The sequence below is a fragment of the Macaca thibetana genome, chromosome 9 (assembly GCF_024542745.1).
Source record: "Macaca thibetana thibetana isolate TM-01 chromosome 9, ASM2454274v1, whole genome shotgun sequence".
In the NCBI taxonomy this organism is placed as follows: domain Eukaryota; kingdom Metazoa; phylum Chordata; class Mammalia; order Primates; family Cercopithecidae; genus Macaca; species Macaca thibetana.
Window position 1 is genome coordinate 109,245,820 of NC_065586.1, and position 24,663 is coordinate 109,270,482.

The 24,663-nt window shown below is 44.8% G+C and overlaps 1 protein-coding gene across 40 annotated transcripts in view; it reads left to right on the top strand.

Moving 5' to 3' along the window:
* Positions 1–24,663, top strand: part of TCF7L2 (transcription factor 7 like 2) — a 218,305-nt gene that overhangs the window by 177,783 nt on the left and 15,859 nt on the right. For 16 of the 40 annotated variants that reach the window (XM_050804366.1, XM_050804394.1, XM_050804372.1 and 13 more), the window contains 5 exons: positions 13,925–14,057; positions 16,687–16,789; positions 18,740–18,826; positions 23,733–23,873; positions 24,472–24,631. In XM_050804366.1, coding sequence (XP_050660323.1) covers positions 13,925–14,057; positions 16,687–16,789; positions 18,740–18,826; positions 23,733–23,873; positions 24,472–24,631 — 624 coding nt within the window. The remainder of the gene's footprint in view (positions 1–13,924; positions 14,058–16,686; positions 16,790–18,739; positions 18,827–23,732; positions 23,874–24,471; positions 24,632–24,663) is intronic. The other 24 variants (XM_050804369.1, XM_050804373.1, XM_050804397.1 and 21 more) reach the window with 3 other exon arrangements.

A 24,663-nucleotide genomic window follows, 5' to 3' on the forward strand; every position in this document is an offset into this window, starting at 1 on the left:
CATTCCTCCTGCACATGATTGTAATTTCATGCTAAAAGGAAAGGAAGCTTTTGTTTTTGTTTTGTTGTTTTGTTTTGGGGTAGTGTTTTTTGATTGTTGCTCTTTTTTTTTTTTAAACCCTACAGAACTTTGCAGCACTTGATCACCTTTTGATTTTTTTATGGGAATGTTCTAAGCGTGGTGTACTTCTGACAAACTGGGGGTCCCCTGGGGATGAATTCAGAATAGTGCGATGGGATGGCAAATATCCGGAAAGAGTTTCTTAGGAGCAATTTTTAGTTTGAAGACATTCAAGAAATTTCCCTTTACTTTTTAAGGAAGAGGGGATTTGTCTACAATGTGTTAGCTTATGTTGCTGCTTCCTTTTTTTTTCCCCCCTATTTTTTCAGTCTTTTGAGAAAGCTAGAAAATAAATTCCTGGTCAAAGTTGCCCATCCTGTTTGCCGCACTTTATAAGTTATTGTTGCTGAATGATTGGGAGCTGTCCATCAGCGGCAGAGAACTTGCAGTTTACTTAAGAAATTGCGTGTGTGACAAAAGCAGCTGCCAGGAGTGTGGTGGTCCGCGTGAATAGAGGGAGGGAAGGCAATTAGGGGGCTGTGTGGTTGGGGCTTTTTACTTGTCAAAGTGGAGGCTCATTGCTTTTGTTACCACCATGTAAAGGGAATGGCAGGGTTTTGTTTTGGTATTAAGGGCCTTAAAGATTGCTGCCTGACACTTACACAGGAAGGCCAGATAAGTCCAGAAAGAGAGGCCACGGAGCAGTATTTTAAAAAAGAAGAAAAGAAGAAAATGAAGAATTCCTACTTTTTTGTTATCTTTAAGCCCTCCCAGCCCTTGTTTTTGTTGATTTTTTTGGTGGGGGAGTGGCGAGGGTGATTAACTTGTCCCGTGTATTAACAGATTGTTTAAAGACCTACATCATGAAAACATGATGTGGGTTTGGAGATAAACAGATGGGCAATCAGTTCAGTAAATTAAAAACATCTCTACCTTAGGTGTCCTGCCGCCAGAAGAAACCCAATCTTTGCCACTGGTCTTGCCTCAAGCCACACAAGTCCAGGATTCTATGTGGCAGCAGGGGTGATTTCTTACGTGTATGCAAATCGGAGTTGTGTATTTGCTTTTGAAGAGGGTGAAATGGTTTAACACTTGGGGTGGGAAAAGACCAGAAAAACGGTCTGGATGAGTTTTGTCCCCTGCAACTTTTTCTGTCTGTAATCCCTCCTTGAGCGGCCACCCTCCCACACTCCCCTCCTTCATGTAAAAGAGGACGATTTCTGGCCTGTGATGTCTGAGTGTCTCAACTCAAGTTAAGTTAAACCCACACAAATGTACCCGGCCCTGGATCCCATAAGAGCCCCAGGAAAAGTAAGTCGGGTTTGTGGGATTCAGCTCTAGCCTTTGCATCCCTCTGCCGTTTCCCCTCCTTCTCTTTCTCTTTCTCTCTCTATTCCTGGGGAAAGCTCACAAAATTCAACAGTCGAAAAAGCGAGTTAGCATTCTGACTATTGGAATACTAGTGAGACCAGGAAGCTTCCTTTCTTCTGCTTCCAGGGAGGCCAGTTGAAAATCTTTCAGGCACATTCTGTTACTCTAGGAAGAGAAGGGTGTATACAGGGCAGGCAAGGCCCTGCAAAGTGTCACTTCCGTGTCACTGTGACAAGAAAATATCCATTCCTCCTCCCTCCCCTCTCCCATCGCAGCCCTCTGCCTAAGAAATTTGTTTGGAGGGATTTGACAATCTTGCAGATAAAGTGCCTGCCTCCTGCACTCTCGGTTGATCATTTTCCCTCATGGCTGACCGTAATTTCTTTGCTACTCTTAGCGGCAGCTCTCTCCCTGCTGCCCAAGGTAACGGGTGAGGGAGGGGACTTTGCTGAGGTGCCCTGAGCTGGCTGGGGAACATGGACCTTCCCCCTTCCTTCACAGATTCTGTAGTGGCAAAGATTAGAAAGTAGAAGGAGTTTTTAATTTTTTTTTTAATTAAATCTGCAACCAGCTGAACTCTAGATGATTAGTGGATGTTTTGTTTTTTATTTTTAAGATTTTTTAAGGGATGTGTGTGCAGGGGGAAGGATTAACAAAATAATTCTAGGCAATATGAGTGACAACTTTGAGCATTTTGAGCCTATTTGGCCAGGAATCTGGGGCCATTTCGATCTTTTTAGATGCTTTTTTTCAGTTCTTTAAGTGAAAGCTTTAAAGGGAGGGGAAGCTGGGAGGAAAAAGAAAAGTGAGAAAAGCAGAAAGGGAGGAGAAAAAAAACTGGCCCAGTCCCATCTCGAAGGTACAGAGAAAGTTTTTTTAGAGGTGGAGAGAGGGAAAACCAAGGCTGTTATGTACCCTAGGGATACAATTTTAGTGGGAATGGAAGATTTGAGTGGTAAGGGAGGCGCAGTAGCCTCCGGGGTCTCTCTGTTCCAGCAGTTGGGCGGTTGGCACCTCAATTTGAATTGCTGGGTGAGTAGTGGGGTGTGTGGTATGTGTATGGGGTGTGCGTATGGGGGGATGTGTGTGTGTTCATGTCCATGCTTATGGTATTGACCATTAAACCTATGCCCGCCCCCCCCCCCCCCACAATTTAGATCTTGGGAAGGAAAAAACAAAACAATAAATGGTCAACTCAAGCTATGCCCTTTCTCTGAGTCATTTTCAGAGCAGTTTTTTGGGGAGGGGGAGAAAGGGTTAAAAAAAGATGGGGAGGAGAGAAGTCTGACTTTCATCACAGTCCTTACACTTCTATGGTAAGGCAGACCCTGTTCCCCAAGTACGGGTGAGCTGGAATCTGGGAAGGGGTGGTACGGTTTGGAATTTCTTCTAACAAATAATTTTTTTCTTCACCCACCAGGGTGGGCTCCATCGAAAGAGAGAGAAGGAAAACGACATTGCCTCATAGAGGAGCATACTTTAAAAGCTTGAAAGTTTTGAGCGATAAGGCTTTAACAGTAGCAGGGCTGTGTAAACTGTGTATTTTGGTTTCATATTTAATGCTAACTTTCTGTTGCTCTGTCTTTAGTTGTCAATCTCCAGATTTAGATGCCGGCTTTTTAGGGCTATGGTCTTGCTTGTGGTATGTTTTGTAAACTTAATATAAAATGTGTTTTGGAAAAGAGCCTGATGACAGCTCATTGTGCTGTTAATGATTAGGGAGAAGGCCCTTTTGCAATATGAATTTGGGGTTTAGGATCCATTATACTCTCTTCAACTGTGTCTTGATATCTTTTCTTTTAATTATTATTATTATTATTATTATTATTATTATTTTGTTTTTTGAGATGGAGTTTCACTCTTTTCGCCCAGGCTGGAGTGCAATGGCGAGATCTCGGCTCCTTCGCAACCTTCGCCTCCCGGGTTCAAACAATTCCCCTGCCTCAGCCTCCTGAGTAGCTGGTATCACAAGCATGCACCAACACGCCCAGCTAATTTTTGTATTTTTAGTAGAGAAGGGGGTTTCACCACGTTGGCCAGGCTGGTCTTGAACTTCTGACCTCAGGTGATCTGCCCGTCTCAGTCTCCCAAAGTGTTAGGATTACAGGCGTGAGCCATCGCGCCCAGCTTCAGTGATTATCTTTTGCCACAAGCTGTAAGGGGATTCTCTTGAATTTGGAGGCAATTCCTTAATTACTTTTATTATTACTTATATTATTTGTGGTGTTATTGTATGACCAAACAGAAATAATCTGCAGTGGTCGATAAGCTCTTCCATCCAATTTTGGGGTGAGAAGGAATGAAATATACCATAATCTTATGTTTATATTTTCAACATCATGAATTAAATTCTGTGTGTCATATTAAAACACAAGATCATAGATAGTTCTCTAGTTGAGCCTAAAATAACGATGGGTGTAAATCTTGGTTTTCCTTTCTAGTTGTGTGCAACTTTTTGGTTCAATCTAGGATTGTGTAAACTGTCAGGAATGGTGGGGAAGAGAGTGGAGGCTGTGTTGCAAATGTGTACGTTGTGTTACTGCAAATATTACACCCGGTACAGTCTCCCATCTTGAGGTTCTAGACCCTAGTTTTCTCAAATTACCTGTGTTAATAGTGGTCCTGTTGGCTTGGTGGGAGTAAACCACTATTCTTGATGTCTTATGAGAAGGGAGTTCTTTGAAAATGTAAATTCCCGACTCCAATGATACAGATATTATGATCTCTGTATAGTCACAACAGGCTGCTGCATCGGCATTTTCTGGAAGCAGCAGAGCCTGAAACCTTGTATTCTTAGGGAAACCTCCCCTTTGTGGTTTGGGGTTGTTGGGGACCTGGCTGAGCTGTGTAATAGAATTCTTTCCTTCTGCAATATTTTGGAATGTGATGAAATCCTGACATGCCCTCCAGATTACATACTTCTGCACACATTTGAGGATTTTTGAAAAAATTCAACTTTGCCTGGGTCACTCCCTCGTTCCCTAAACTTGCAACACATCAACTGGAGATCGGAGGGACAGCAATTGTGTTTACCGTCTTCGTCCCATGGTGACTCGGCATCATTTTCATGCGTGTTATTTATTCTGACTGCAGATGCCCGTTAAAGGATGCCCACGTTTGGGATACTAACAAGGCAGGATAGAACAGAACAATGCAGTTCTGCCTTTGTGTTCGTCTTCCTTTCCGTCGGTCTTTGCTGAATCCCAGGGTTTGGCATTTGTATTTGTTGAGCCACATGAGTGGAAACGTTCATTCTTCCTCTTGGCTTACCTCCTCTTTTCTGTGGGGAAAATTTACCTGATCAGCGAAGGAAAAAAGCTGTTTCTTGAGCTTTTCTCAGACTCCGTGGAGTAGGCATGATTTTCAAATAAGACTGAGATTGGAAAGTTAGGCACAGGGTATACAAGAAAAACAAAAGAGCTTTTTATGCAGCTGTTCCTTGTAAATAAATTAGAAAGTCGGTGTCAGATTTTGTTCACTATTTCTTTCTTGAATTCCTCAGGATGTAATAACCATTATGCTCTTAAAATTTGCTCTAAATCAAAATTGGTGATTTCCTTTCCATTATATTTAGGAATCTCTAGATTTGGGGTTGTTGTGTTTGGTGGCGAGGGGGTGTTCTGGAAATCATTATTATTTGTTAAAAGTTGTTTTGAATTTGAGCTTTTGGATTTCTTCATTTGGGATAGGTTCGATTTATTTCTGGCTCGGTTTGGAAGATCCGCTCTCCTAGAAACAGCTGTACTCTCTTACCCAATTCCCAAACATTCTCTGCAAATTCGGACACTTAACAAGATTGATTATGTTAACGCTAATCATTTAATACCCAAGTAGTAGAGAAATATTTGGCGGGAGGGTGGAGGTTGCAGATTCCTGGGAAATTACTTAGGGGTGAAGTGACTGGTTCTTCATCCCTGAGACCTGGTGGAGGATTAGGACAGAGGGCCCCGTTGTGCCTGTCGCGCCCCCTCACTGACCTCCAGGTTGAGAATTTTGTGACGCTGCCGGAGGGAGGCAGAGGCAGGCAGGAAGAAAACCCTGGAAACTCGCTGATCAGGGGCGAGCCTGGACCGGGTGGGCTAAGAAGTAAGCTTGCAAGTGTTTTAAAGGTTGGCTAGGGGAGGCACAATGGGATGTTTTCTTTTTAATTGGAAAATAAATGAGAATGAGTGGAAATAAATTATGTTTAATGAACTTAACTGGAAGTAATTGTTCAAGAGCCTGTGAATGCACAGCTTTGCTGGGTCAGGCCTTGGCTGCGGTCTTCACAAAGCCAAGCAGCTGGTGCACATCTTTATTTTCCAGGTTCGAATGTTCCTCTATTCCTCCATCTCAACACCTTCTTTAATTTCCACATTCGAATGTTCCTCTATTCCTCCATCCCAACACCTCCAGCCCACCCACCACCTCTCACCCCCCAGCCCTTCCATCCTCCTTTCGAGGATTGAGAAAAGGTCTTTAAGAGTTGAACTTGGTCCTCTCGACCCTTCACGTTTGGCAGTCTGTTTGGTGTGTTACCAGCTGGGTGCTTATAATATAGAAAGGGCTACCCCCAAAAAAGGTCAAGGACTTGAAGTGATCGAGTTTGTTCTAGGTATTTGCCTGTGTGTGTGTGAGAATTTGGATGAAAACTGACTGCACGTTTCTCCTCTCCCTGCTTGCTCTGTTCAGTCATTTCCCAGCAAGGAGAATTTTAATGCCCGTGTGAATCCATGAGAAACTATGAGTCGGCAAAATTTCACAGACGGCAGGGAGAATCGTCTCTCTTCCTCCTCTTGCTGTCTAAATGGATTTGATTCAGAGAGAGAGAGAGAGAGAGAGAGAAGAGAAATAAAAGCCAGCCATTGATAATTTACAAAACAAATAAGCAGCACCCTTCCTGGGAGGCTCTCGGGGGTCGGAGATGCTCTGACGCTCTGACTCTGCTCTAACTCTGCAGCCTGCGGGGGTGGGCTCTGCAGCAGCCCAGCCGGAGGATGCAGGCTGTGTGCTGTGGCTGGCAGGGTGGGCTTCGCTTTTCTGCATCTCACAGGCAGATCTCTTTTCTCTTACCACCTTGTTTCTTCAAGTAAAACTCGAACCCTGTGAAACCTTCTGTCTTTTATTTATTATTTCCAACAGGCAGTGCTGTAGCTATCAATAGAAGTCTTGTCCAGGGAAACAATCCACCATTAGCTGGGAGCAAGGCCTTAGACAGAAAGGAGCAACATTCAACTAAGAAAGGACCCCGGCCACGGCGCTGGATGGGTCCTGTCTAGCTGCAAGGGGAGAGGGGCACGGGCCAGGGTAAAATGCTCTGAGGAAGCCCACCCATTTGGGGCCACGGGAGGAAGTCATGACTGCTGTTTTTTTTTCTGTGTATATATAAGAGGTTTGCAGGATGCAAAAGCAAGTGTTGGCCTGCTGGGTTGGGATGGGACTGTCCATGCAGGGCTGGGCCCAGATTGCACTGGCTGTGTCTGTCTCCTGTGACCATCCCATCAGCAGAAATAGTTCCTAACTGCTGGGGGTCATAGGTTGTTGGGGACAGGAGGGTTACCTTGGCTGAGTTGCCAAAGGGTGGTTGATAGATAAGAAACAGTCCTTCCTTCGTTGTGTCCCCAACCTGTCCTCTTCCCCAACTTGCCACAGCTTCAGTGACGTGAAATTTTTCTTAACGTTTTAGCTGTTGCCATTGGTCTTGCTGCAGCCATAGCAAACGGCGTCTGGAAAAATACATAGAGGTGGACTATAAACCCATTTTTAAATGTAAACCTGGAGTGAATAGTGTCCCTTCCTCATGCTGATTTCAGCCCCTGGGAGGGCTGGTAAGTGAAGACCCCCAAAGACCTTCCATGCCCACCGTGAGGAGGGGAAAAGGCTGACAAATGCTCCTCTGTTGCTTTAGTTTTATTGTGTGGAGCTCCTAAAGGCACTTTCTGGCCCCATTTTCCTCCTGCAGAAAGAGGGCAGCAGTAGGGGCGTATTGAAGAGGAGGGCCAAGGGAGACACCAGGGCCAGCAATGGCTCTATTTGTTTTCAGCGTCTGTTGATTAATAGGTTGCGGAGGTGAATGGCGAGCTTTCATTCCCTCTAGGTTGCCCACAGTTATAGAGGCTTGTGGGGTCGGGGTGAGAGGGGGACTAAGCAGAGGGATCTTAGAAGTGCCTTAATCAATCTTTCACTTGCCAGGTTCCAAATGAAGAACAGCGTCTGGATGGGTGTGTGGGCGCTTGGCGATGAGGGTGGCATGGCCAAGTTGCAGAGGGCTATGCTTAACGGTTCTTGAAAGGTCAAAGGTCAGCCACAGGGGCTCCTCCCCCTCCCCATTCCCCCACACTGTAGTCGATGAATACGATGAATACTTTGGGTGGAAGGGCTTTGTGTGCCTTGAGGGCTGTTAAAGGACCTTTTCTTTATAATTTAACTATTCAATGCTGAAAACCCATGGAACCTAAGGAAGCAGACAGAGGAAAGCTTGGCTTTGCGAAATAGCGATTTCTCCAGGTAGAAAGCATAAAGCCCTGAATAATCATAAAGTCAGATGAGGATTTTGGTTCCTTTTACATAGATACTGTTTACTTCATTTAATGGCTCGGTTTTTTGGTGGCCTTTTTCTTTAGATTCTTGTCAGCCCAGGACTGACCACGTAAAGTGTTTTCTATCATCTGAATCCTGCTGGGCCGATATATTGCGTGTTTGTATTTGAGAAGCAGAAACATCCTATTAAATGTCTTTATCCCCTGCATCCCCAGTCCTCTTCCCATAATCAGCCACATGTGTAAAAATCCCTGCTAAAAATACTCAATGCCCTGTGGCAAGGGTATGCCTGGCTAAGGCAGGGAACCCTGAGCTCCTCCTAATTTGGGTTTTGGGGGTAATACCTGCCGAAAATGGTCTAGGATGCAGCGATTGGTAGGTGGGAGTTTGAGGACAGATCCCACCGAGAGTCCTGAAGCAGCTGTGTCCAGTGGGAAGGTTGGCCCAGGCTGATCTCATTGGGTGCATCTCACTAGATGAACACAGCAATTAACCCCATCCCAGTAATGCCAGTTTCTGCAGACTGGGACAGTGCAGAGGTGGGGTGGTGGAGGCAGGCAGGTGAGGCTGCAGAGCTTAGAAACACCACTCTCTCAAGGCATGTAACCTGGAAAAAAAATATCTTTACCTACTGCGTGGAACTGATAACAATGCCGACTACTTCATAGGCTCGTTGTGAGGATTTCCTAGAATAAAGCACACCATGAACTCAGCACAGAGGCACACAGACACAGAGCCCAAGGCACCATTGAACAGTGGCCACCCTGAGCTGTGCTGGTGTGGATGGTAGTGCTTCAGGGGTAGCAACCGGCCAATCCCCATCCTACCCTCATTTCATCTAGAAAAGGTGTTCTGAGCTGATGGTGGTGGTGTGACTTCGGCAGCTATGGTATAACAGTTTTGAAATTATGTGAGTTATTCGTATATGAGTGTTTGCTGTTTTTGTGGCTCAGAGAGTCCGTTTTCATCATGTTTTCAGAGTTCAGTACAGCAACGCAGGCTCTTCACACAGCTCTGCTTGACCATCACTACCATGACCTTGAACGTTGGTTCGCTGTCACTGGTCGTAATGACTTTGTATCCCCATGTAGTTTTGAAGACGTATTTAGGTAAAATAGTTCCCAGAAAGGCACCTGGCCTTATGTTGAGCTGTTTCCCTTGCACATTGGGCTCTGTTTATAAAGAGAGAAAAAGGGGAGGGAATAAGTACTGCAGGCTAATGAGCCCACCAGCACCCCCAGCATGGATAGTTGCTGCTAATTTAGTTGCCATGAGTACATTTCTGGAAGGTTGTCTATGTTGCAACCAAGTTACTTTTCACATCTGAATTTTCTTAGGGTGGTGCGGTTTTGAACACAATTCTTAAAGACCTCGTTAGAGAAGTGGGAGGTGTTCAAAGAGAAGGAGAATGTCCAAGGGGCATCTTTCTATTTGGATTCTTTGGTGTTTCATTTGTGACAGCTCTTACTTAAAGGCCCTTGCCCTGATCTGGAAGGGACCATGATCATCTCTACCTGCCTTTTTTGTTTGTTTGTTTGACTTTCAGCTCCTCTGTGGCAATCTCATTTATTGGCATAGTGAAATGATGACTCTTCTCACAAGAGATATTAAAATATATGGATTAATTAAACACCTCATTTTGAAGAAGGGTATGTGCCTGAGGAAAGTGCCACTAATCGTCTAGAACGATCTTGCCCCATAAACAAACATCCTTACCTTTGAAATCAGGAGTGGAGTCGTGGCTGTGTGTCCCCCTCGCTCCATGAATTAAATCAGAAGAGGCTAGAGGGATAGTGAACTGCGTCATCATTAGTATTTATCGGATGGCATTTTCAAAGCATCTTTGTATTGCACATTTAGCTTGTGCCTGTCACTGTGCTAAATACTTTACATGCAAGTTCTCGTTCAGTTTTCACAACCCTGCGAGGTAGACATGATTCTCATCCGGAGTTGACAGAGACAGAAAGGAAGTCTTGAGAGAGGTCACGCAGCCAACCTGATGAGGAAGAATTAAAACCCGGGTATTCCTTGAATTCAGTTCTTGAATCACTGTGTGCATTGCCAGTTGCCCCTAAAGCCCTTTTAAAGGCACAGCTGTAGTTGAGATAGTGTCTGCAAGGGTATTGAACTGGATGGTCCGGAAGGACCACTACGTTCTGTTCTGTGATTCTAAGGACACTACATTTAAAGAGCGCCACCGTTTACTTGAAGTGAATCTGTGATTTGGCTTTGTCTTTCCCTTCAAATGCTTGCAGTTGCAATCTGGTGGTTCTTACGCAGTTTAGGAGAATGTGCTCTCCATTCCACAGGCTGGTCATTTGGGAGGACACAAGTTCTAGAAGACATAGTCCTTGTCCCTAAGGAACTTAGGTTGGGTGCACACACACCCCCAGCAATGGGCATCATGTGATGTAGGAAGAAAGGGTTCTGGGGTCTGAGGCCGGAGAGACATAGGCATTTGCAAGAAGAAAATCCTTCCATCATAGAGGATTCCAGGTAGAGGGAGGTTGGATGGAGTGGCAGGTAGTCCCTGGCTTTGGCAGGTATGACCACAGAGTTCTCCTCTCTTGCAAGGGAACCCATGAGCTTGGACAGAGAGGAAGTTCTGTTCTTTCACAGGGACCTGCCTGGCATGCAGTTGAGGTCAGAAAGGAGTAGGGCTAGTCCTAGTACAGGTCCCATTTTTTTTGCCCTAAAGCCTGGCAGCACCTAAAGCTTCCAATTCCCTACCATCCCCCCCCCCCCCCCCCCACCCCCATGATATAGTTTTGACTGAACAGGAAAAAACTAGTTGGCTAGGCTCAGGTGTGCAACATAATACTGGGAGAGGTGTTTGTAGCCAGAACACAGGGGGATAGAACCTTTTGTTGGAATCGCCTTCATATGTATATCTAAGAAGATGGAGACTTAATTTTTAAATCTTATGCTCAGTGAACTCCATTATTGCCCAAATGCTGTCTTCCTCTTTTGTTGCAAAGTAGAGAAAGAAGGTTTTCCCCGCATCTCCCCTTAGTCCTGCTTAGAAGATGGCTGTGGGATTTGTGCTTCTTTACTGTAAACAGATCATGTCATCTGGACAGCTTCTTCTTAACAGTAAAAATAACATTACTAATAAACCACTGTAATAGATAATAAATAACAAACTTATGTGCTAGGTTATGTGCTAAGGCTTTTCCTGGGTTCCTTAAGAACTAGGACTTGATTCCTCATCAGAACTCATGGCTCTTTACCTCTGTGCTTGCCTGTGTGCATGTGGTCCTCATGGCTGAACACAGGAACCACCCACAACACCCAGGAAGCAGGCCCAAGATGCTTGGGTCCTGAGTCCAGACCCACTGTGAATGAATCAGGGCCTACTGAGAGATTTCCCAGGATTGGGGAATCTGAGTGAGTGGGAAGCATCCTGGGAGATGCTTGACTCGGGGCTAACTGCTGCTGGTTCTGATGCCCACCACTAGCCCTTTCTTCTCCCATGTGCTGCTTCTCATGGCTGATGGTGGTCCTCCTCCTGTGGTACTTGATCAGTCCTTCCACCCCTGAGTGATCATCTTCCCTTCTCTGGGCTGTGGGTGGTTCTCCCCACTGGCCCTGGTGTTTTTTCACACTCACTTTAAACTGTCTGGAGCTGGTCTGCTTTCTTTCATGTCAGCGGGTATGTATCTTTCCAACCAAAGAGAAAACTTCTGGAAGGCAGCAACAGCCTTGCCTCCAAAGGTCTCCACTTTGTCCGTGTCTGTCTCTTTCCCTCCTTTCCTCTCCTTTTCTCTTTTCCCTCCCCACCTCAGCACACAGTGTGGGAGCTTCCTTGTTCCTTATTTCTCAAGTTGTCCTGAGCAAATGTTCTTCTTAAGGAATCCTTAGTGCCTGTCCATGAGGTGCCAGCACTGGCCATGAGGTAGCAGCCCTTCACCCTGGCCCTGGCCTGCCCAGCCCTTCGTGGCTGCCCCTTCTGTGGAAGTGCTTCTGGTTTCCAAAGCTCCCTCTGCTTTGGTGGCTTTTAACTTACTTGCTTTGATTGCAAAATGGTAGCATATAACACAAAGCTCCTATAAGCAAAAACACTAGTTGGCCAGGCTCAGGCGTGCAAAATAATACTGGGAGAGGTGTTGGTAGCCAGAACACAGGGCCCCACCTTTTGTTGGAATCGCCTTCATATGTATATCTAAGAAGGTGGAGGCTTAATTTTTAAATCTTATGCTCAGTGAACTCCATTATTGCCCAAATGCTGTCTTCCTCTTTTGTTGTGAAGTAGAAAAAGAGGGTTTTCCCCACATCTCCCCTTAGTCCTGCTTAGAACATGGCTGTGGGATTTGTGCTTCTTTACTGTAAACAGATCATGTCATCTGGACATGATCTCCCCTTTCTCCAAGAGGCCAGTTATACATAGGAATTGGTAAACCAGGCTGTTGGAAGCGTTGACTTCTTTTTCTGCAGTTTTTTTCTGGGGCATCTAGAGAGAAGGCCTTATTTTTCTTTCCACACATAACCACAAAAAAGTTAAAAGCACTTTTTAAAAGATGCTTTCCCCCTCAATTACCTGTGGTAAGAAATGCTGTTCCTATATTACATTCCTTCCTCACCCATTAAAAAAAAAAAAAAAAAAAAAAAAAAAAAAGGACAGGAAGAGACCCAGTAAAGAGAACTAACTGCTTAGTGATCCCTGAACTCAACAGGCGCTAGTGGGCAGCACTAGAACCTTCCTTCTTTTCTTTTAATGCAATTCCTTTTCCTTGATGTTAATGCAAGTTGTGCCTTCCTAAAAGTAATAAAAGGAAATGAAGACACGTTCTGAAATGAAACTTGACTCTAATCCATTCATCATCTAATACTTGCCTCTTTATCTTCGCTGGTACCTAATCTGGTTAAATGTCCCTGTTGTAGGATTTTAGTGAAAATCCTCTATGGGGAATAGGGTTTTTTGCAATTGGATTACTCTCCGTAAATGGCCCAGTAGTTCGCTTGTTTCAGCTTAATTTTTTCTTTGTGATCTTGCTGGGCTAAGTTATAGCACAGTGTAGTGGAGTGGGGAGGGGTGGACTGAGCAGGAGGTGGGGGAAAGAGGAGGAGAATAATTTGGGAAAGCCTGGGTCTGGCAACTAGAAACATTTTTTAAATGCTTTTCTTCCCCCCACCCCGCCCTCTGCTTCTCTCCACTGACCCACCCTTCCCAAACATAAAAATGCCTGTACTTTGTTTTCTAGAACTGCCCATTTCTAAAATGCGTACCTTTTATTAGCCCAATTCGTCATCATCCAGTTAATGTATTAGCATTCCCGGATGACTTTCTAATGAAATTCCTAATGAATCAGGGCTGCTGTAATCTGCATAGAATATGCAGGTGATTGCCAGGCAGTTTAGAGCTTTCTGGTAAAGTTCACACTCCCACCCAAACCACGAGTGGGGCTTTGCGTCCATACTGTCTGAGAAGGACTGTAGCATGCCGGCTGTTTCTAAGGGCAGGGAGGGGATAGGAGCTGTCGGGGGCGGGGGGAGCGGTGGCTAAGGAGGCTGGCTGGGTGGGATTTGGGCCCGGCTGGTTTCTTTTAAGTGGTGGTTTTCCTAGATGGTCCCCTGTGCAGCCTGCCTGCCTCCTGGAGGTGGGGCCTTGGGGTAGGAGGTCCCCACCACATGCGGAAACGCAGTAGGCATGGGAGATTAAAGTCCCGGCTTCCAACTCACCTGCGGACGGGAAAAGTGCAGACTCTTGGGCTCCATAATGGGGTAGGGATGGAGAAGGTATTTTAAAAGCCAGGCTTAGTGGGGAAATAAAAACTAAAGCAGACCCAACCAGAGAGCTGTCTTACAACTATCTATTTATTCAGACTCGGGGGAGTATGGGACGGGCAGCGTTGAGTGCATCTTAGAAAATCCAGGTGGGAGGCTGCAGTCAGGGGAACCCACGGGCCGGGGGCTCTGAAGACCTGGGCTGCCGGAACCGGCTTGATGGTGTCTTTCTCTGTTCTCCTCCCCACAGTCGAACAAAGTGCCAGTGGTGCAGCACCCTCACCATGTCCACCCCCTCACGCCTCTTATCACCTACAGCAATGAACACTTCACGCCGGGAAACCCACCTCCACACTTACCAGCCGACGTAGACCCCAAAACAGGTAGGCCATGGGCTTGGGAGCCAAGGTAGAGCGCTGGTCCTGGGGTTCTGGGGAACCTGTTGAGGCCTCCACAGGAACCCCAGGGGCGGAGCAGGAGGGGACTGGGTGGGAACGGTGGTGGGGGGCCCCTGTTGCTTTTCTGGGTGTTGAAAAGGAGGCTCTTTGGGGTGATTGAGGCCTGGTGTGGGAGTGGTTTTCCACTCCCTTTGGAGAAGCTCATTTGCAGTGTTAAATATCTCTTCATGGCTTCCAGTGCCCCTGAAGGGGCTGTCTTGGGAACCCAGCTCTGAGTCCTCAGTATGTTTCAGGAGTGGCTTTTAACTCTAAGAGCCTCAGACAGACCTGGATGCAGGAATCATATGGAAGGCATTTCTTGGGTCCCTCCTCAGCTTCCTGGGAAGATGTGACAGCATGACTTTCCAAACCTCAGCTCCCTCGCTGGCTAAGAGGCTCCAGTCACTACTTGACAATGGCTTGTTGGTATAGCCTCAAATAGCCACATCACTGGATTCTGCATTTTCTTCGCTAATTTATTTAACAACTTTGTCCCCTACAATATTCTAGGTATTGCTGAGCCCATTTTACAGATGTGAATACTGAAGCCCAGGCAGGTTGCTTCATTTCTTCTTAGAACAACCAGTGGGTGTCTGGGAGAAGTTGCCATGCTTTTCAGTGTCCCTGTTGTTGTTGTTGTTTTGAAACAGAGTCTTGCTCTGACATTCAGGCTGGAGTGCCGTGGAGCGATTTTGGCTCCCTGTGACCTCTGCCTCCCAGTTTTAAACAATTCTCCTGCCTGAGCCTCCCAAGTAGCTGGGACTACAGGCATGTGCCACCATACCCAGCTAATTTTTGTATTTTTAGTAGAGACAGGGTTTCACCATGTTGGCCAGGCTGGTCTCGAATTTTTGACCGCCTCGGCCTCCCAAAGTGCTGGAATTACAGGCATGAGCCACCACACCCAACCCAGCATCCCCTTTTTATCCCAGTCGTTCATTGACTGCTTTTTTCCCAAAGGGGAGAAGGAGAGAAGGTGGGGTTACTTTTAGTTCTCCTTCAACAAGATCTAAATCAGGCAGGCAGCCCCAGCTCCTGGTGGGGTGGTCTTGGGAGAACAGGTAAGCTTAGTGTGTGTCTTTCAGGCTACCCAGTATGTTGGTAGGAGTTTCCCTTCCCAGCTCAGTAATTGGAAGGATGGGTTTAAGTTGGTGATCACGCATCACTTCGTTAGAGGGGATTGGTAGTGCTGGGGTAGGTAGAGGGGATTGGTAGTGCTGGGGTAGGTAGGCTGCCTGGTTAGGCGGCCTTCACTGCCCCTGAAAGAAGCCACACATGAGCTGGGTTTTACTGGTCTCTGAGCCCCTTTGTGCTGGTGCAGGACTGAGCCTGGTGCTTGGATGCCTGGCGGCCTCCTCCAGCCGGCCCCAGGCTCCACCAGTGAATGGCAGCGTCAACGTCTCATTTAAATAATGGTAGTACAGGGAATAGCTTTTAAATGGTTATCGTAAAACATATGATTAACGTCTGTGGACTGTTTACTTTTCCTCTGCGAACATTCTTTCAAGTGTGCAAATGGCTCGGTGTAGGGTCCAAGCCCAGCTAATCTGTTTGGTTTTTGTAATAGAGAGAAAGCAATGTCTGCATGAAAATGTCACCCAGGGAGACTTAATTTACAGATTAAAAGCTTCCTGAATGAATTTTTTAAAAAATGAAGTCGTTTTCATCCACGAACATGCAGTCCGTTCCCTCCTTTACTCTGTTTTAATTCTGTGGTATTGTGCCTTTTGCCTCCCACTTCAACGGCACAGATCAGTTCTTCTCTGTCAGAGTCGACTGTAGAATGTGCTCCTGTGGAACTGGCAGGCATGCGGTGGCACGTACTTGCAGAATCCCCTCATGTGTGCCTTGTGAAGCTCTTAGCCCCTGCAACGCACAAGGTGCCCATTCAGCAGATGGGCTTAATCCCCACAGGTGACTCTGTCCCCTAGCGGATGAAGTTCCAGAATGGAGTACACAAGCCTCCAACACCTCCTTGTCTGTTCAGCTCTGGTTCTACCTTGGATAGGATGCCACATGGCATTTGATCAGTTTCTCCAGCTCATCCAAATAGAGGCGGAGACATTTTAGAGGAGTCACCATTTTTGAAAAAAAGCAAGGGTAGTAACCTTTTGAATGCCACAGCTCAAAAAGTCTGTTAGAAATCAGAGGAGTAACTTTCGTGCAGGTAAGGCATGAAACTCCGCAGGGCGAAGGGCCCGTGTTGTAAGAGCAACAGGGATTACCATTGCTTCATTCCCCACCAGCTGCCGAGCCTTTTTGAGGTTGTTTCTTTTAAACTTGAAACAATGACACCAGTCACGTGAGGCAGAAAGACCCAAGATGGCATATATCTGAGTCTACCCACTATTCCAGTCCATTTAGAAGGAGATAAACTAATTTTTCAAACTGAGGCTAAGGGAAAATGAGATGAAACCTACCAACAACTCTTAGGATTTATAATCACAAATGAACCTTGTGTTAGGATTCCAGAAGAGATGCCTCTCTTCCTCCTCTTTCCCTGTTCCCATCCCCTAACGAGTTGCTCTTTCCCTCTCTCCCTCCTTTGTACCTAAAATGCTGCTTCTTCCCTCAGGAATCCCACGGCCTCCGCACCCTCCAGATATATCCCCGTATTACCCGCTATCGCCTGGCACCGTAGGACAAATCCCCCATCCGCTAGGATGGTTAGTACCACAGTAAGGAGTTCCATTTTTTAATTTCCTTTTTGTTTCTTACACGGGCATGCTTATTATTTATTCTGTACGTGTGTGTGTGTGTGTGTGTATGTGTGTGTTAGAAGCCAGGGTTGGGGAGGGGGCTGTGGGAGGGCACAGGAAAGGTGTTGCTGAGGTGTCCTGTGGGAATACAGGCAAATCCATAGCCATTCAGATGGATTCTGTAGGAAAAGAGTTATTGGCACTTAGCATTTCGAGACCATGGTCCCCAAAGTCTCTGTGGACAGAGGTGCCCTGAAGATCCTTTGGGAATTGCAGAAGACTCCTGGGACTTCCACCCAATGAAGCTGATCATGGCCTTTCTGCTGTTGGCTGCCCAAACTGCAATCATGTCATTGGGTTGAGGCTGCCGAGTCCTCCCTTTTAGGTGTTACATATTTGAGGGCACAGAAGCGGGAACAAGAACTGCCTTGTTTTGAAATCCGGGGTTGGGATTAGGGCATGTTCTCGTATGATTCCAGGACACCCCACCTCATGCTGAGCATTACTCCCAAGTTGACAACAGCAGTGGAAAGTTTTGTCTGTTGAGAAGCTCCTTGGGACTGAATCAGCATCTCTCTGAGAGTCTTTGCACGTGAATGACTGTGAACAGTGGGAATGGGGCAGTTGGAACTGTCACTGTAGCATGTGGGGCCTTCGTAAGCATCAGTCCTAGTTCCTGGCAGTGCCAGATTATTTGACTGTCTTTTGCAACTTAAAAAAACTGTGTTTTAAATTCAGAGTAGAAAGGCCTTTGATGCATTAGCATACTGTGGCGGGTTGTGTGTATGTGTGTTTTTGCATGAGCACGTGTGTAATACGTGTTTCGTGATTGTTTCTTTGGATATATTTCTCCTTGTTTGTCAGTGATCTGAACAACACAGGACAATACATTGAATGCTAAAAGGAATAAATCCTGGTAAAACTCAGGTTTGAGTCTTAGGGAAGACGGCCTTACAAAGCCTTAAGGAAGATAACATTTTGGAGTGGCTTACCCCACAATTCTACCTGTATTTTTTTTTTTTTTTTGGTTTGTTTTTTTTTTTTTAAAAAAAAAAACAGATTGCATTATGTAGTAGCTATACCAAATACCAACCCCGGGTGTAGTTTCTGTTTCTTTGTCTCGCCTTATTTTTATTGGGAGGGTAGACAGGAACATGAGCTTGTGACCCATTTCTTCTAAATAGATGGGGCCAACCCTCAAATAGTTCTCAGTGATCATTTGCCCCATTCAGCTGATGGGGAGATATTTGAAGGCTAGATAAAAAGGAATAGCCAACTCAGACAACCCTCTGTCAGAAAAAGTTGTGTGTCTTTCATGAGGATGCTATTTTGCATGTTGCTGTATTTTTTAATTATTGTAATGAGGTGTGATTGTCTATTGGTTACCCACAATTCTTCTTGGGGACTCTCCCCCCGGTAACTCTTGTCAACACTTGTTAATTTGACAAAAGGCTACAAATTAAGCTCTGTTAATTTAATGTTTTCTCACCGAGATCTAAATACCGAAAGAGGCCCAAAGCGCAACTGAAGTCCTTTGATTCACTGTACTTTATTTTGGTATAAATTTACATTCATTATTGTTTTCCTTTGGATGTGTAGCCCTCAATTAGTGTGATGGCTCCATTAAAGCAAGCGAGACTTCGCCTTTAATTATTACAACAAAACACCTAGTTTCAGCTTGGGGAGAGGGTCTCTATTGACATAAGCAGAGGTTATAAAATTTAATTAGCCATTCCTATCAGATTTATGGCATTCAAATTGTTCTGTGTTTCTTCCCTTTGATCCTTCCTGTACAATCCCCAAGATTTTTGTTCTGATCAAATGAGAATAAAGCTTACTGTGCAGAGAGAACTTTTCCCTTTTCTTCTTTTTCTTGTCCCCACCCCCACCCTTGTTTCAAGTCTCTTACTTTGTACCCCTTCTTTGTAGGCAAGGTCAACCAGTGTACCCAATCACGACAGGAGGATTCAGACACCCCTACCCCACAGCTCTGACTGTCAATGCTTCCATGTCCAGGTGAGTTCCAAGAACCAGGGCCTTCCTCCAAGGCCACGGGTGACTTCTCAGGAAGTTCTCTAGATGGCCACCAGGCCACCCAGGGACCACGGCTACATGTAGTTCTATTAGTGTAAAGCCAATGTGACATTAGATTGTACTCCCAGAAAATCCTGAAAAATTGCCCTGAAATTCCAAGGTAAGTGATGTGTTTCTGGGTAAAATTTTTGAGTCGCTCAGTTGAACAATGTATTTTAAAGAATTAAGAAGGCAAGGGAGAAACAGGACCGAAGCTTTTTGAAGTGCCATTTCTCTGTTGTCCTGTCCTCGGCAAGAAAGGTAGCGGTGAAGGTAGTTTTATTATTATACCAAGAAGAGTTCGAATAAAGATTACTGGTGTTTTCAAAGCTCAGACTCTGATTCCAAGTCAACAAGCAAGCATCCGCCTCCTCCCCTCGAAGGTAGCACTGTCCAGTAGAAGTATAGTATGAGCCACAGAGGGAATTTTAAATTTCGTAGTAGCTGCGTTTTTAAAAAAGGTTTTTTTTTAAAAAAAGATAAAATTATTTTTAATGACATGTTTTTATTCAATGCAATATAGCCAAAATATTATCATTTTAACATGCTATCCCTGGACAACAACTATTAATAAGATGTTATGTTCTTTTTTGTACTGAGCTTTGGTACAAAATCTGATGTGTATCTTATACACACAGCACTTCTCAGTTTAGACTGGCCACATTTCAAATATTCAATAGCCACACGTGGTTGGTACATATCATAGTGGTCTGTACAGCTCTAAGTCTTTGAAAGTAAAAAAAAAAATCATGTGTGTGTGTGCGCTGTACATTCATATGTATTTATATTTCAGCATAGAAATATATTTACAAGATACACTCCTATCCCCATGTTCTTCTTTTCCTCCCTCTGATTAATTCTGGCTAATTTTTCAGTGACTGCTAGTTTATTTACAAACTGGTTGGCAGCAGTATGTTTAAGTAGTCGCTAATTGTTTCTAATGATAGTTTTATTTTCTGTTCATCTGATTTTCAGTCAAGTTAATTAAATCGGTGGAGGTTTAGACTTTGCTGATGGTCTGAAATCACCAACCCATTCTGATGATGGCACATAATGAAATTAGCATGCATTACATGGCAGGGATGCTGTCCCCAGCTTCTTTCCCCAATCCCTGCGGCCAACATGTCAAGCCAAGACCAGAGAAGGGCCTGGAAAGACAGGTCAAGATGCTGCTTTTCCTACTTACAAAACAGTAATTTTGGCAGTGACAGAGAGTTACGTTCATTAAGAAAAACAAACTGTGGCATATCTAGCATCGGTAACTATGCCATGGATATTGCAGTTGAAAAGACCCATTTTCTACCTGCGATAGATCATCAAAATTTCAAAATCCATGCCAGTATTAGTTAGGCAGGAAAACGCTCGTGTGTTCTCTGGCCTGGAGAGAAGAGGAAGCATACACTTAGTAAATAGTGTCATCACAGCTTCACAAAGCATGGGAATGAATAGGGGGTCTCCCAGGTGGAGAGCACCCAGGGACCATGGCTACACGTAGTTCTATTAGTGTAGCAGCTTATAGTCCACAGCTCCTCTTCCCACCTTGCCAGCATTTGTATATTGCACCTGGTTCTTTTTCATGTTTGTTTATTTGGTGCATTCCGGAGGTTAAAAGTGGTAAAGTAATTGTAGGATAGGGATTGGGGTTAAGCTGATCGATTGAATTATCATTAGGAGGTTAGTCGATGATTTATAGGTGGGCAGGGGGTGGAGGAAAGGAAGGGAACATCAGGAAGAAAGGTTAGGGCCTCAAGGTGCGGGGAGAGGCGGCCGATTCCCCAGGTAGGCCAAATGAAAGTTAGCTAGTTAAAAAGCGTATACAGCAAATTAAATACATTATTGTGGTAATGGGGCGACAGAAGTATAGGTCTATTATACTTATGGCAGTTATAGCAAATGTAGGCAGCTTGCCCTGTTCCAGAACATCCTTTGATATTCATTCTATTCGGCAGTGGGGCCAGGACTTCTCAGAATTAAGTGATGGGTCATTATACTTTAAACACCATGGAGAAGCCTAGATTGGCAATTAAACAGCTCTTGCTGACACTCACTTGTGCCACCCTGTGACCCCCTTTAGATTGAGATGTTGGAGCTCCGGGCCCTCAGCCCGCTAAATTGGTGCAAGGCTCTTCTCCTGACGAGAGCCGGCTCTGAAATCTGCCGGCTTCAAAGGGAGAGAGATCATGTATAAACCATAATGTGGGTGCACCGTGGCTCACAAAAAATAAGGCAGGAAGAGATGAAATGTTACAAGTGCAAGGGGGAAAATGAGAGAATAATGACAAACCTAATGCAACTCAAAGCAGGATTGTTGCACAGGAAAATGCATCCTACTGCTTGTGCATAAAATCAAGGCCGGCAGATGACATCCGGTTAACAGAAACGTGTCAACAGTGAAGTAAAGTGAGAGTGAGTAAGAGAGAAGCCCCTGAGACAGCCAGAAACAAAAATTAGTTGTTCTTAACAAGTTAAGGTTCATCATTATATTCTGGCTTGGAGCCATGAAAGCAGACGGGGGTATATAATGAGCTGCTTAGAATTTTTAGAGTGTTTATTGCATTTCATGAAATAGTTGTCTGCAGACAGGAATTTCTTAAGCGAAGGTATGTGTATACAGCCCACATCCACGTTCATACCCGGTCTCTTTCTGTGCCGAACATTTTTCAGATACGGGAATATACGTGTAGGTATGGGAACTTAGAAATGTGTCTTCTTCGTGGCAGCATTGGAAGTTTGCACCCCAAAATGTGCTCAGATTGTGGCGTCTTCCCATGGTATTTGGTGTATGTACACACACGTACACATACACACTCACACACACAGCCTTGTTCTGTCTCCCCTCCCTCTCCCTCTCACGTCTGTACACATATTCTCAGTCTGCACGAAGGGAACATATGTATTTGAGGAATGTCAGGCCTTTAAAATTCACAGTAAAAGCTGCCACCCACCACTTCACCCAAGGGTTTCCAAGAACACATGTTCTTAGCTTCTGTTTCCTCTGAGGCCTTCGAGCAGTGGGAAGGAACAGGGTGTCACTTGGAGCCCAAGTGTCTCCCAAGGGCTCTGCTTTTTTTTGTTTTTCACATTATTTTGAGGGGAAGGGGATGAAGGTTGTTAGCTTGTTTGTTTCCTTACATTTTCCTTCTCTCTCTTACTTTTTTGATACATTCAAAGGACTCGTATGGTTGTTATTTTTAAAGTCATGTCATGCAGTCTGCACCACTGGCTTAAATGTGTAAAGGCAGTGGCAGGAGAGGCCACATCAGATCGGGGTGGGATTTTTGAGTGAAATGTCTACCGTGGCTTGGGCCTTCTTCAAGAATCAGCATTGTTCATTAACTTTCCCTCCTCTGTTGATCTGTGTAGATTCAGTTAGTACTTTAATCATTCTATTATTTTTCACATTAACGTTTGTTACCTCATTTTGGCTGAATGGAAACTATCTCTAGCCTGCTTCTGGAAGAAACTTTGTAAATAAATACGGAATCCTTTTGAGAGAACTGTCGTGATAGATCCTCATTAGGCAGGCCCTCTAGTTCCCACCAGAATTGGCTTTGTGAAGAGCAGGTTATTATTCCTTGGGTGGTACATTGGACTGTTTTGGTTTGGACTTATTAAGAAAGCAACAGTTGCCATGATCTTCATCTGTACAGCTTCCCATCTGCTCCCTTGAATCACCTTGCCAGGTTGGAGCAGGAGGCTGCCATTTTGTTTTCTTTCGGGATTCTGCCCTCTCCCTCACTACTTTTTTCTATAGTAGGATATGTTGCTTGAAGAGGGGCGAGTCTTCCAACCCAGTACAAATCATGGTGACACAATGCAAAAGAGAAAATGAGAAAGGTGTTTGATCCAGTTGTCAGTTTGCAGATGGGCCAAGAATAGGTTGAAATTAGCTCTCTCTGTCCTGGCTAATGTACTTGGTTGGAAAATGCCAATTAAGGCCCTAAAATGTGTCTTAGAGAACTGTCCAGAAAATGAGCAGCATGAGAGGAGAGAAAATAAACTGTATCTTTCATTTATAATTTTGATAATCATTTAGGAGACTTCTTGATGATGCATAGACAATATATGAAGTAAAAGTGATATAGGGATCCTAAATTTTAGAGGAGAAAGGGCATACAAATCAGAATCAAAGCTTTATTGTGTGTGTGTGTGTGTGTGCACCTGTTCTTTCCTTTCCTTTTATTTTTTGCATCTTTCCATAACGGGATACAAACTTATTTAAAATGTCCATGACTTATGATATGAACCAAATAGGAACTATTTGAATTTTCCCTGTCTTCCTGCCTCACTCTCTCCCATTCCTGTCAAATGATGGGACACAACGCAAAAGAAAAATAAAAATTGTATTGCACTTCATCAACAGGATGAGGCCTAATGAGGCTTGCACAGCATTGTCAAAAATGTATGTATATTTCAACCACGTTAATATTTTATTTAGCTGTCAATATACAACAAAAGATTTCACCTTTCATTTTAGAGCTGATTAGGACTTAGGAAATTGTCTTCTTAGATGCCACTAATAATGCCTCAAAAAATAAGTGGACGTGCGATTTCTGGCAGGTAGTCCAGGCCCACTTTTCCGCCCAAGTACGTCAGTTAAATTTGTTTTTTGCTAAATATGTTAAAAATCATAATGTCTTATGTCAGTAGCAATAATGAAGGGGGAGATTGGCTTTAATGACATTATGAGAATCATTATGTTTAATTTATCGCTAATTAATGCTGACAGGTTTCATATGCCTTGCGTTGCTTTCATGTGAGTGTTACGTGCTGTTTTTTTTTTTTTCTTTTTAATTGTGTGTACACATTCCTCCTCATTCATTCATTTTGATTCTGACGATTTACACAGCTTTCTGTCTTCTAGGTTCCCTCCCCATATGGTCCCACCACATCATACGCTACACACGACGGGCATTCCGCATCCGGCCATAGTCACACCAACAGTCAAACAGGAATCGTCCCAGAGTGACGTCGGCTCACTCCATAGCTCGTAAGTGTTGCTGTTTTTCTCACTTCTTCGTTGCCGCAGTGTTCTGCAAGCCTGTTGCAGCTACTGGGTGGTGGTCTTCTCCCTAAGGTTGGCCTCGTTTGGTTTGACTCCAGCCAATGCCCAGGCTGTGTGGGCTCTGCCTCCCTTACAAAGATAGAGAGAGTGCACAGTGGCAGAATCTCACTGCACCACCGCGGGTTAGAGCAGAACTGTTTTCTGTGTGTGTACTTGGATACACTGGGATTTGCAACCACTTCTCTGCCCCCTAACCCTGTACTTGAACATTTGGAGCTTTGTTCTGCAAGCAGGAGAAAACCCTGCCGAGGTGAAGACAGCAACCATGTGCTTTCCTCTCTGGCTTGGGAAAATTGTGTATTTGTGAAACTTGAGGAAGTGATTGCAAAATCCCTCCCTTCCCCCAACCCCTCCCCAAGCTATTTTCATTCCATTTTCTGGGGTAGAGAAGACTAAAAACATGGTTTTTCATCCAAAACTGCAAGACTTGGGGGTTAGGAGACAAGGAGATACGCGCTCTGCCATGGAGGAAGTTAGACCACTACCTTGTTTATTGGGTTGTGTCTGTTTTGTCTGTCTCCAGAAAGCATCAGGACTCCAAAAAGGAAGAAGAAAAGAAGAAGCCCCACATAAAGAAACCTCTTAATGCATTCATGTTGTATATGAAGGAAATGAGAGCAAAGGTCGTAGCTGAGTGCACGTTGAAAGAAAGCGCGGCCATCAACCAGATCCTTGGGCGGAGGGTAGGTGATGCCCTTCTCAGGGAGAAGTGGGG